Raw genomic sequence first — 13,717 nt, 5'->3', positions numbered from 1 at the left:
TCAAAATGAAATTTCCTAGATGAAGATAAAGGAAGTCTGTCCACAGTTTCTTTATTTCAGGTTTCTGAGGACACTTAAAAGTAATTCAAAAATATTCATTAATCCCTCTTGAATATTAAACGAAAAAATACGACCAACCTGTGAAACGTTAATTTTTCTCTGCCAATTGTTGACTTGGAACCACTCGTAAGTTTACAGAATTTGCAACTAACTGCCCATTCACAATGGACATAAGGCATAACAAGTACATAAAGCTTACATAAATACATAAAGTTGAAACGATGGAAAACGTGTACCCCTGTTCACAGTGGACGAACGTAATTCTTATGCTTATGAACGTTTTATGTAATCCTTGTGTGCGTACACAAAGTTGAAATAAGTTCAACTTTGTGCACGAATTATGTCAAAATTATGTTAAAATCTAGGGACTTTTGAATGCTGCTATTGAATTCCCTTTGACAGTTGGCACTTGGCACTTCACACCTTTGATTATATTATATAAATTATAATCAAAGCTTCACACTGCGAGTCTGTTCTGTACTGCAAGTTGTCAAGTTCGAATATCGTATGAAATTGTAGGTTAGATATTTTGATTGACTCAGTTTGAGGTTAGCCGTTTCTATGTTTAGCCGGGAGTTATTCCGTTCTGCGTTTGCGCAGTTTAACAATTCTTACAGAGTTCACTCTGTCCACTGTGAACGTAGATAAGCATAAGCCAGACACAAACCAAAAACGTAAATTATGTTATGCGCTCGTTCTTATGTCTTATGACCATTGTGAATGGGCAGTAACCATTTTAGATTTTTAAATAACCATTAACAGTCTTAAGACAAATCTAAAACAAAATGTTCACACTAAACACGAGATTAAAAGCGGAAATGACAAAAACAGAATCGTACGACACTGATCAGTGCTGGCTTGATAAAATTATTAAAGTAAGCATGCGTGGTGAAGCGCGCGCAAATTGAAAAGGGCAATTGCACTGGTGCCAAAAGTTTACATTGCCGAGATACGGCGCACTCCCTCCTTTATATTCCTTTCTCCATGTTTTGGAGCAACTATAAGAACGGAGTGGCAAAAATGAATGCATGTAATTAAATCCAACCGTTTACGTTGAAGCAGTGCGATAAACGAATGGTTTTTTGCGAGCAGTGATAAGAGCGAAGAAAATACAATTTGTCTTTTTCTTCGCTTTGATTCTTAGCTCCCACCACGCTAGTCCAAACTTTTTGACTACAAACAGCATGGACGTCGAAGCGTTAAGCGCTGATCCAACATAATCGAAGGTAGGTACGAGTATATGTTGTCATTCACATGTATGAAAAATTCTGTCGGTGTCTTCTTAGATCCGGATACAAATGGTGAAATTCTCCACACTGGTAACTTTTTACATTTATGGGATGTACAACATATTGTCGTCTTTGTTTTAGACGACTATTTAGGTACCGTTTTTCGGCATTCGACATGAGTAGGTAGTACATCACCGTCATCTTTTAATAAGAAACTTGTATCCCCCATTTTTCCTCATTCGCTTTGTACAACACCTATACTGTACAGATAGCAAACCGACAACAGCATATCTCCGCTCTTATCGTTTATTATCATAGCTCCAACACACCAACGAAAAGGTCATTTTAGGATCTTTTCTCTGCGCTCTTATCGTTGTTCTCTTCGCTTTTATCGTTGCTCCAACATAAACAGATCCTTACGGGAACAACTGCCACTTTCGTTACTGGTATACTGTGATCTGGCTGGGAACAATTTAGGGACAAGTTCATATTTTAATGTTTACCGATAATTGAGAACTGTCATGTGTCAATCCGGTTATGTTAAGACACACAAATAATCTACTATTATTTCAGAACTTGCATACATATCTGTATCAACATTCGTGCTCAATTCTCACAAAATTGTAAAAACTAATTCTTTCTCCAACTATGACAAAAGTATGACATTGTTTAACTGTCAACTGTCTGTAAAGTTGACGTTCCCGTTACTAGGAAAAAAATTGGCTACATTTTCTGCTGGGACTAAAAATAGTAGATTGTTTTATTAGGATTAAAAGTGCCATTTTTTGCGACGAGCAAATTTTGCATTTGCGAGGCGGAGCGAAGCGAAGCCGAGCGGATGCAAAATTGCGAGTCAAAAACTGACTTTTAATCCGAATGAAACATACTACTTTTTCGCCAGCCAAAAAGTAAATCTCAAAAATACAAAATATTGATAACAATAATATCGAGCAGAAATGAATCAATCTGCAAAGTAGTCTGGTATCCACGTCGTCAAGGCTTTTTTTGTTTGCTTACATACCATTGTTTTGTGAAAACGTTTGCAGTGTTAATAATGAATCCTGAAGAAGAGTTACCTCCCGATGTGCTAGAAGAAGCACAAAACGTGGTACTGAACTTGTTACCAACAAAATCGCGCGAAGTGTATGAGTGCGCGTATACCCGCTTCATCAAATGGTGCGAAGGGAAAAAGATTCAAACTTATTCTGAGAACGTCCTATTGGTATATTTTTCCGAATTGGCTACAAAAATGAAGTCATCCACACTGTGGTCGCAGTATTCCATGGTGAAAGCAACTTTAAATATAAAAAATGGCATAGAAATCGGAAAGTATTCAAAATTAAAAGCGTTTATAAAGAAACAAGGAGAAGGATACGTTCCAAAGAAATCAAGGGTTTTAACTAATGAACAAATAGAAGTTTTCTTAGACACGGCTCCGGATTTCAAATTCCTGATGATGAAAGTATGTTTATAACCTAATGAAGAGCTTATATTTATTTTACGAATTTTTTTCAGATTGTTGTAATCTTTGGCGTTAGCGGAGCTTGTCGGTGTCACGAACTATTACAAATAAAAACTGAAGATATTGAAAATATTAAAGCAGGTTTATTGGTAAAAATTCCTGATACCAAAACGAAAAAACCCAGATCATTTACGGTTATGGGGGAAAAGTATTTGAAATTTTACGAAAAGTATGTTGCGCTTCGTCCAAAAATGTTTAATGAAGGTCGGTTTTTTATTAAATATGGCGACGGAATGTGCCATCGACAAGTAGTTGGCATTCATAAAATTAGTGGTGTACCCCAAGAAGTAGCCAAATATTTAAAGCTAGAAAACTTTAAAGAATACAGCGGACATTGCCTACGTCGGACTTCTGCCACGCTTTTTGTGGATTCTGGCGGTGATATTACGTCCCTCAAGAGGCACGGTGGGTGGAAATCTGACAGTGTAGCCGAAGGTTACATAGAAGAGTCTCTTAAACACAAAAAAGATGTAGCAAAAAAAATTTTTCGTTTGGAAGAACCAGGTACAAGTAGTGAAACCACAAGTAAAATACATGAAGACGCAACGAATAGGAATGTGAGCGAAGTAAACCTAGAAGAATCAGGTACAAGTAGTGGAACTACGAATAGAATGATCACACGTGAAGACGGAATAAGTAGGAATGTGGGAGCAGTAAACCTGAATTTTGACACTGTGACCAACCAGACAGCAGGAGCGGTAGAAGTGTTAGCGCAAAATATTATTACTGACCGCATGAAAAATGATAATAGTGACGGAAAATCTTTAATCCAAATCAATCGCAGTTGTTCTTATTGTACATTCAATATTAATTTTAAAATTTAAATAATTAATAACAATGTAAGTTAATAATAAAATTGGAAAATATTAATAGCATTTCATTCTCAAAATAAAACTATTGAAAACTTTTTAAGGCTAGGATGAAAAAAAAAAATTAATGCTAGGATTAAAAAGGCAAAAATGACGTTGTTACTTTAGTAACGCAACTTTTTTTTACTCTCACAAAAACGTCAAGTTTTCCGTCCAAAATTGACGTTAAAAGTGACATCTTTTAAGACGGCTGGCGAAAATAGTAATTTATAATCCTAGTAGAAAACATATCTAATTTTTTATCAAAAGAATAGAGAATGAAATCTGAAATTGTTTATTTAGATTAATATTAAATGTACAATTTGAACAATTTAAAGATAAATAACTCTCAGAACTAGAATTTGTGTAATTCTTGGATTAGTCCTCAACATTTTCATCAATTATTAAATTACTGATAGAAGTATCAGAGGAAATATTTGCATTTTGTAGAGAATGTAAAGTTTCAGTAGTGTTAGAACAAGTCGCAAGCATTTTGAACTGAAATGGTTGTGACATCAGAAGATACCAGCATTGTGAATTTATCACATAGCAATATTTTCTAATCGTTTCTTTGTTGAAACGGGATTCGTCAATATATCCCTCTGCAACTGTGCTGGATCTCCAAACTCCGTGTCTTTTAAGGCACGTCAGGTCACGCCCTGTGTTCGTGTCAGTTCTTTGCATTGAATGTCCTGTGTATTCTTTTCAATTTTCTAGTTTTAAGAATTTTGCGATTTCCTAAAGCACGGCACTGATTTTGTGTATACCGACCACTACCCGATGACATTTTCCACTAGTATATTTTAAAAACAATCATTGTTCCTCATTGTTTGAAAGCCGCAGAGCAACATAGTTTCGAAAAAACCGTAGATAATTTTCCCCCAAAACAATAAATGAACGGGACTTCTTGGTTTTAGTTTGATGCACTTTAACTAGCAAGGCTTATTTTACATCCTCAATGTCATTCATTTTAACTGACGAATTCCTCGCAACAACATCCGCCCGCAATTCCTAATTTTGCGCTGCATTTAGAAAATGAACCACTTGCTCTTTGGTAAATACCTTGGGCTTCTTTGTTTGATAGTTCTCACTTTGTCTTTTCAGGATTTAGAATATTTGCTTAAATCCACTGCGTTTTTTATATCCAACGTTGACCTTAACATTGAACATTGTGCCTAAAGACTTGATGGTCTCATTTTAGTCGATAGATTAGAAAAATATACCATAAGAACACTGTATAAGATCGTCGATCTTTTTCTTTGCACTAATCCGTCTATAGGTAAATTCATTAATTTCACGAGACTTTGATTGAAGCAAATTCAAACAAACTTCTTTTGCACAGTCAAATATATCTGCAGGTACATCTAGATCTTCATTTGATTTCATTTTTATGAAAATTTCATAAACTCAAGACTAATCTATATCTATATTATATATGTATTGTATATAAAAGGCAATGTCCCGACTGACCTATCAACGCCCAGCCCAAACCGCTAATGCTAGAAAGTTGAAATTTGGAGAAAATGTTCTTTTTATACTGGAGGCATGGTTTAAGAAGGGATTTCTCGAAATTCATTCCCTAAGGGGGTGAAAAGGGGTGATAAAATTTGTATAGGACCAATATGTCTACTGTAAATTTACATTGTTAAGTGAAACTTGGTATTAATTCTCTTCAGTACAAATAATGAAACACATTTAAGCATCTTCTGATACTCAACCCCTAAGGGGGCGAAAAGGGGTGTGTATTGGCAAACATATTTTGATGGTATTGTATTTAAGCATTTTCGGAGATTCGACCCCTAAGGGGGTGAAAAGTGGTGTCTAAGTTTGGGCGACTAAGTTTGTATAGGAACAATATTTCTACTATAAATTGAAATTTTTACGTGAAACTAGGTACATACTAATGTTCTTCAACACAAATAATAAAACCCGCATTTAAGCATTTTCTAAAATTCAACCCGAAAGGGGGTGAAATGTGGAGACTAAGTTTGTATGGAAAAATATTTCTATTGTGTATTTACATTTTTATCTGAAACTTGGTATTGATGCTCTTCAACACAAATAATGAAACACGTATTTGAGCATTTTCCTAGATACAACCCCTAAGGGGGTGAAAAGTGGTGGTTAAGTTTGTATGGGACAAGTATTTCTATTGTAAATTTAAATTTTTACGTAAAACTTAGTATTAAATTAATGCTCTTCAATACAAATAATGAAACACGTATTTCAGATTGATTCGAGATTCCATACCTAAGAAGATGAAAGGGGGTGACAAAGTTTTTATGAACAAAATTATTTTTATGTCGACTTTTACTGGAAATTGTTTTAACGCCATTCAACATATTTTTTACTTGAAGGTTGGTAATAATGCTCTTCAACACAACCAATCGTCTACGCGAGCGAAGCCGCGGGCGAAAAGCTAGTATGGAATATGTCTGAAAACGTTTGACAAATATTTGCAAGTATCCATAACTATATCTGTTCTGGCTACTCGTTTTAAAATTCAATTTAATTTTAACCGAGCGAACAGGGCTAAACCTCCCGTTTCCAAAATTTTTTATCTCGGTTGGAGAAAAAATAACATATATTATTCGGATTAAAACTGACATTTTTACTTCCCGAGCGTAAGCAAAGGAAGTATTGTAATCGAGTCCGTCGGCTGACTCTCTACTTTTACGTTTTCTCGATCTTTCATGACCCCTAGAAGACGAAGAAATAGGTCTCCCATTTCCGTCTGTCTGTCCGTCTGTCCGTCCGTCTGTCCGTCCGTCTGTCCGTCTGCCGTCCCGGATTTTTATTAGACAGATAATCTCCGAAAGTACTCGACCGATTGTTGTGAAATTTTGTACTTATATTAAGAATATCATGTAGATGGTAAAACGCTAACCAAAATTTGTCTAATCATCCCCACCACTAATGCGAAATTGTACATAGTAAATGGGTTTTCAATTGTATAAAATAACATAGTCCTACACAAGTGGTTTACAACTCTGAATCGACTTTTCACCCGAAACGTCCAGATTTTTGGAAAAAAAATCAAAATTATAAAACAACATTTTGAAATTTAATTTTTAATCTGCTAACCAGCATGCTTTGAAATGTTGCGGATGTTTTAAGGCTATAAAGAGCATCATAAATCTTTAGTCAAAAAATATTTGCTTATCCCCTCCAAAAACTTGATGACGTCAGCTCAAAAGTTTGTGGAATAAATCAAATATAAAATGTACAAAATATGATGAGTCTGTACTTGTGATCTATCACTCCATTCATATTTTTTGGATTTGCATATACAGGGTGACTCAAAAAAATTAATGAATGCGTAAATTTATTTTACTGATTTACTCAGAAACTACAAAACCGAATGCTTTGAAATCCTGCAGATGTTTTAAGGTTATAAAGAGCATAATAAATGTTTAGTCAAAATATATTTGCTTATCCCCTCCAAAAAATTGATGACGTCAGCTCGAAAGTTTGCCGAATAAATCCTATCTAAACTGTAAAAATATGATGAGTCTGTACTTGTAATTTATCACTCTATTCATATTTTTTGGATTTGCATATACAGGGTGACTCAAAAAAATTAATGAATGCGTAAATATATTTTATTGATTTAATCAGGAACTACAAAACGGAATGCTCTGACATCTTGCAGATGTTTTAAGGTTATAAAGAGCATAATAAATGTTTAGTCAAAATATATTTGCTTATCCCCTCCAAAAACTTGATGACGTCAGCTCGAAAATTTGCCGAATAAATCATATCTAAAATGTACAAAATATGATCAGTCTGTACTTGTGATCTATCACTCCATTCATATTTTTTGGATTTGCATATACAGGGTGATTCAAGAAAATAAATGAAAGCGTAAATTAATTTTACTGATTTACTCAGGAACTACAAAACCGAATGCTTCGAAATCTTGAAGATATTTTAAAATTATCATAAGCATGGTAAATTTTTGATCAAAATGTATTTGGTCGTCCCCCCTAAAAAATTTATGACGTCACCACAAAATTTTGCCGAATAAATCCTATCTAAAATGTACAAAATATGGTGAGTCTCTTCTTGTGATTTATCATTCCATTCAAATTTTTTCGATTTGCATATACAGGGTGACTCAAAAAAATTAATGAATGCGTAAATTTATTTTATTGATTTAATCAGGAACTACAAAACTGAATGCTTTGAAATCTTGCAGATGTTTTAAGGTTATAAAGAGCATAATAATTTTTTAGTCAAAATATATTTGGTTGTCTTCTACAAAAAACTGATGACGTCAGCTCAAAAGTTTGCCGAATAAATCGTATCTAAAATGTACAAAATATGATGAGTCTGTACTTGTGATTTATCATTCCATTCATATTTTTGGATTTGCATATGCAGGGTGACTCAAAAAAATTAATGAAGGCGTTAATTTATTTTATCGATTTAATCAGGAATTACAAAACCGAATGCTTTGAAATCTTGGGAATATTTTAAACTTATTATAAGCATGGTAAACTTTTGTTCAAAATGTATTTGTTCATCCCTCCTAAAAAAATTGATGACGTCACCCTTAAATTTTGCTGAATTAATCCTATCTAAAATGCAAAAAATATGATGAGTTTGTACTTGTGATTTATCATTCCATTCATATTTTTTAGGTTTTCTTAAGAGGTGGTTCAAAAAAATTAATGAAGTCAATTTATTTTATTGATTAAATTAAAGGCAACACTTATTATTAGTATTACACCCCAACCAACCCAATTTGGTAGACACAAAATTTGTTAAAGGAAAAACTCGGTTGAAACATAAGGGTAGCACGCTTATTTACATCGACTTTAACATTACAGACCTGCATTTGTTTTATGCGCTCACTTGGTTCCGCGAATGTGAAGTAGACATGTTTATAATCAACCAATTGTGAATTTCACCGTCAAGAATTAAAATAAAACCCAATGTTTTATATAATAAGCGGAAGTCGAAGCAATAAAACCGATGGTCGTTTTGTTTACAGTTTCTCTGTTTGACTCTCACGTATGCTGTTACGCTTGTCATCTTAAATTAAGAATGTTTATACATGAACGATTTTCATTTGCCGTATACGTGAGTAAATTGTTTCGTTATTTTATTGATTATAAAAAATCAATATTCAAAACGACCCAATTCATTTTCCCGAAAATTTGGGAATACAATAATTTTATTCTTAGTATTACACTAGATCTATCCCAACTGATATACGTGTCCTTGCAAAAATGTTGATGACGTCATCGCAATTTTTTTTTAAATTCCCACTACAAAAATGTAATGAGAAAAAAACACAATAGCCATGCAGTCGTCAAGTTTCCGACAGCGAGGGAAGTACTGTCTAAACTCTTTAGACCAATTTTTTACTTCGCAATTGATTATTTCGCTCGGCTCCCTACGCTTCGCTCCGCAAGTACAATCAATTGCTCGTCAATAAATGTTCCACTTTTAATCCTAATATCATAATCGACTATTTTATCCTCCGACCACTCAAGCACTCGGCTCGTGGCCCTCTCACTTTCGTTATCCAAGTGAAAAGGAATGCAGTAGCGATTCAGTTTTTAAAAATATTGTTTATTGTCGTACAAATTCAACTGTGATGTTATGTCCAAGCACTATTATTGATCTATTGGAAAGATCTTAAAATTGTCCGCGTGCTATCGGATCAACAATAAACGCAACACGAGGGCTCCAGTAGTGATTCAATTTTATTCAAGATCAAGCGGTGTCGGATATGATGGGGATGGGACTAATAATAATTATTATTGTCAGTTTAACTCATTTTATTATTCGTTGTTGTCTATCAGATGTTCTGATAACACGTGTAAGACCAATAAATAAATATAATTTGCGAACAACTACGTGTCAGTTATGAGAAATGTCAGCATGACAATTTTCCCCGGTAGCTAGCGGCCCACGGAATGGGACTATTTGGCACGGCCGACTTGGCGCGAGACATTTTGGCGCAGGGACACTTTGGCGCAAGCCATCTTGGCGCGAGTAGGTCGATGTATAACATAATAGTTATTTATTATACAAGCGGTTAAAGTGAATGTTTAATGAGCGGTCAGTTTAAAGCGAGAGCGGCGTATGCCGCGAGCGCCTTAAGACCGCGAGTTACACATTCATTTTAACCGCGAGTGTAATACAAACTTTTATTCAATTTTGACAACCCCAAGTCCCAAATTGTGAAAAAATTGGTGATTCAAAGTTCACATTCGAGAAACGTCAGAATTGACAGCGACCAAATAAAAGTTTTATATGCGTAGAATTTAGGTTACAATATCAGGTGTGTGTGTGTAGTATGTGACTCTGGCGACGGTGTTTGTTTATTTTAAACAAACTAAAATTATCGAAAAATTGCAAAATCATGCAAGATTCCAACGGCAAAACTTGCTCCCAAAAAAGAGCAAATCAGAAACTGTATCAAAAGTTCCTTAGATGGAAAGAGCAGCAAGGCATTGGAGAAATTACAGAAATGGTAACCATGGTTTCAAAACAGCAAAATAAAAATTTTATTTCGCTAGCGGTTTAAAAATTTTATGGTGCTACCGGATAAACCAAAGCTTTAGTGGCCTACTGACGGCAAAATAAACGTTTGTTTACATGTCAAAATTGAATAAAAAATATTTATTGTTCGTACTGTGGTTGGCACCCTATTAGTTACGCCAAGTGTAGGCAACTAAATACACACGCAATTTCATTCGCACAAATTTCAATAACTAAATGATCCACGGATCAAGAAGTTCCACGTTTAGTAATATATTTGTAATGGGGTGCAGGGCGCGAAGCGCCCGTGTGTCCATTAAAAAGTCGACATTACCCCTCCGCGCATTGGTGACTATAAGAAGTTAGGTTGCTGCAATTTTTATATACACTTACATATTTTTTTCTTGGTATGAGTTGATCCGCGCCAAGATGGCTGGCGCCAAGATGGCTTGCGCCAAAGTGTCCCTGCGCCAAGTTGGTTTTGCGCCAAAATGTCTCACGCCAAGTCGGCCGCGCCAAGTTAGCCGCGCCAAGTCGGTCGCACCGAATTGTCCTCGACCGAGCGGCCCCTACTACGAGCCCTAACAATTAAATATTGGGAGGACAATAATTTTTTATAAAAAAAGTTACCAAACTTTTTAACAATAATGTAATTTATTTTAGATAATTACAATTTTAAAATTAATTCGTTTTTTAAAGCTGTTAATGCTTACAGCACAATAAATAATGATTTCTAACTCAAACAGTGACATAAAACTCTAAAACAACGTAGCATTTTGTGACACATAAATATTGGGACAAAGCAAATTCAGTAACTGGTCCAATAACTGGCTTAATATCTGCAGGACTTCTTGCCATCATACTTTCAACTAATTTTCTGCAATACACAGGAGTTATTATCGTATGCCAGACTCTCTAAATTTCCTGTTGAAGATTGAAAATCACTTGTCACGGATGATTTCCTAAATATTTTTTTATTTCACCCCATACCGTCTCTACTAGATTAGGATCTGGGCTATTCGATGGTCAGGACAATACATTTATATTATTATTATTTGTAATGAGTGTTGTAGGTGTGTAACTTGAAGCATCATCCTGTTGAAAAATATAATACTAACAGGATAGATTGCTTTAATAATTGTTAATATTTTTTTACAAAGACTCTTGACATTTGTTTGCATTTGTAATTTCCCTTCAATGAACGTTGTTAATGGGTCTTTAAATTCCGTTAATAGACCCCAAACCATTTTTCCGCTTGCAAACTTGACTGTTTGTTTGAGATAATCCATATTAAAAATCCTTTTTGGTTTTAATAACTCTTTTGCGACTATTATCTCACATAGACATCAAATTTGGACTCAGCGTTAGATATTACTTTTCTCCAATTTTTATTTTGGCGATATTAGCGGATTTTCTTGTGGGTAGTTGCTAACTGTGGTTTTACTTTAACCTAAAATAATATAAATAAATAATAAAGTCCATCAAAGATAGCTTTATTTAAGATTTACAATGTAAAAACCAAGGCTTGATTTGTGTATCCATTCGCGACAATATTCTCTTGAAAAATTTAGTTGGTTATCGCTATTCCACCAAGTGGTAATTCCTCTTGAGGTACTCCGTCGTCCACTTTTATAAAATTTCATTAATTGTCGGTAATCAGTTAATCACGCTGCTTCATAACTGGTGGCCTACCGGGAATTTTACCTTTTATTTTTTACTTTTTCTTATCGCTTTTCCGTTGCACTACTGCGAAATTAATATTTTCAAACCTTTAATAAAACTAGCACACCGCTAACTATTTTTTTCTAAATAAAACCAACACTAGTATGAAATGCTACGATCCCTATAATAATGGCAGCATTTACCAGCTACTGCGTTTGTATTTTCATGGTATACTTAGCAAATTTTCTCGGGTGTCCCAACATTTAATGTCACCAAAAATGGCACACTTTTTATTTAGGTAACAATTTTTGCGCTCTAAGAAAATTTATTATTTCAACGATATCAAAAATATGTACCGGATTTTTTTGAGAAACTGTCTGTGTCAGGGGCGGCTTGTCCTATGAGGCAGGTGAGCAGTGCCTCACCAATAAATTTTACGCCTTATTAGGATTTTTATTATTTTTTACCGACACATTTCGGTAAATAATTTGTGTCTTTTTCCTAAAATTTTAAAAATAAATATGGAAAATTATATTCTTATTTTTATCTCAGTAGGTACTCGTTGCTCCCTTAATTAAACAGCGGGCTTCAACACTCGACACAACATGTATTTTGTGACACGAATGAGGCAGACTCGAAGCTTGCCTCTGCAGCAGATCCAGAAATGATGTCGTTAATAGGCAAGCAACCTGCAATACACTCATAAGCGGTATGAGTTAAAAAAAGACAAAATTGAGGGTAACCCTTAGATCATATAATAATTTTTTTTATATATGATCTAAGGGGTAACCTCATTTCCGTGCTTGCAAAAGAGATGGACAACGATATTTGCGCGCGGAGAACGTGCGATTACAATGCAGTCTGCATTGGCAGAAGTATTCAAAATTAGGCCGTTGATTGTTTTGCCACAAATCTGTGTGTGTATAAATTGATTCAAAATTTCGGTAACAGAATTTTGTCTTACTGCCCATTCACAATGGACATAAGGCATAACAAGTACATAAAGCTTACATAAATACATAAAGGGGAAACGATGGAAAACGTATACCCCTGTTCACAGTGGACGAACGTAATTCTTATGCTTATGAACGTTTTATGTAATCCTTGTGTGCGTACACAAAGTTGAAAGAAGTTCAAGTTCTGCCATTTGTTAATAATTCAAAAACGACAAAAGAATTATTAACACTTTTTGAAAGGCACAAAGGCATTCATACCGAAACGAACCACCATTACACGTTTTGAAGTCTCATAATGTCAAGTCAAATTAAAATTATGCTAAATTATTAAGTGTAATTATTAATAGATGGCCACACGTATGGTACCTCTTGGACAGGCCATGGTTCAACTTTGTGCACGAATTATGTCAAAATTATGTTAAAACCTATGGACTTTTGAATGCTGCTATTGAATTCCCTTTGACAGTTGGCACTTGGCACTTCACACCTTTGATTCTATTATATAAATTATAATCAAAGCTTCACACTGCGAGTCTGTTTTGTACTGCGGGTTGTCAACTTCGAATATCGTATGAAATTGTAGGTTAGATATTTTGATTGACTCAGTTTGAAGTTAGCCGTTTCTATGTTTAGCCGGGAGTTATTCCGTTCTGCGCTTGCGCAGTTTAACAATTCTTACAGAGTTCACTCTGTCCACTGTGAACGTAGATAAGCATAAGCCAGACACAAACCAAAAACATAAATTATGTTATGCGCTCGTTCTTATGTCTTATGTCCATTGTGAATGGGCAGTTAAAAGTGCCTACGTTTCCGTGTGTCGCGTTAGTGCTTTGTGCTTGCATAATTTGATTTCGGTAATCGTTATTTAAGATTACGAGTAAATCGGAATTTTTCTCTACTAACGTTAAATGACAATGGCAGTTCTGTTTTTCCTACTCTCACGTA

The 13,717-nt window shown here is 34.7% G+C and overlaps 2 protein-coding genes across 9 annotated transcripts in view; both read left to right on the top strand.

Annotated features, from left to right (window-relative positions):
- LOC135143098 (uncharacterized protein) overlaps nucleotides 1-13,717 on the top strand; it is a 342,333-nt gene that overhangs the window by 212,939 nt on the left and 115,677 nt on the right. The gene's annotated exons all lie outside the window — the stretch shown is intronic.
- LOC135143105 (uncharacterized) lies at nucleotides 2,045-4,634 on the top strand. 2 transcript variants are annotated; one of them, XM_064074973.1, is made up of 3 exons: nucleotides 2,045-2,751; nucleotides 2,805-3,015; nucleotides 4,577-4,634. In XM_064074973.1, exons 1-3 carry the CDS (start codon nucleotides 2,344-2,346, stop codon nucleotides 4,579-4,581), a joined length of 624 nt encoding a protein of 207 aa, XP_063931043.1. In that variant the 5' UTR covers nucleotides 2,045-2,343; the 3' UTR covers nucleotides 4,582-4,634. The 2 variants fall into 2 exon arrangements, with proteins under 2 accessions (XP_063931043.1, XP_063931042.1); XM_064074972.1 differs by lacking the exon at nucleotides 4,577-4,634 and having other exon boundaries at nucleotides 2,805-3,681.

This window comes from Zophobas morio, unplaced genomic scaffold, assembly GCF_036711695.1.
Source record: "Zophobas morio isolate AGI-343-1 ecotype UQ-CSIRO unplaced genomic scaffold, CSIRO_AGI_Zmor_V1 ptg000058l, whole genome shotgun sequence".
NCBI lineage: Eukaryota > Metazoa > Arthropoda > Insecta > Coleoptera > Tenebrionidae > Zophobas > Zophobas morio.
The sequence above is the reverse complement of the archived record's forward strand: the minus strand, read 5'-3'. Positions and strand labels throughout refer to the sequence as shown.

What these genes read in the sequence shown, in the direction of transcription:
- LOC135143105 (XM_064074972.1), top strand. Translation starts at nt 2,344, where the DNA reads ATGAATCCTGAAGAAGAGTTACCTCCCGATGTGCTAGAAGAAGCACAA. An exon ending in TCAAATTCCTGATGATGAAA is followed by an intron (nt 2,752 to 2,804) that starts GTATGTTTATAA and finishes AATTTTTTTCAG; the next exon opens with ATTGTTGTAATCTTTGGCGT.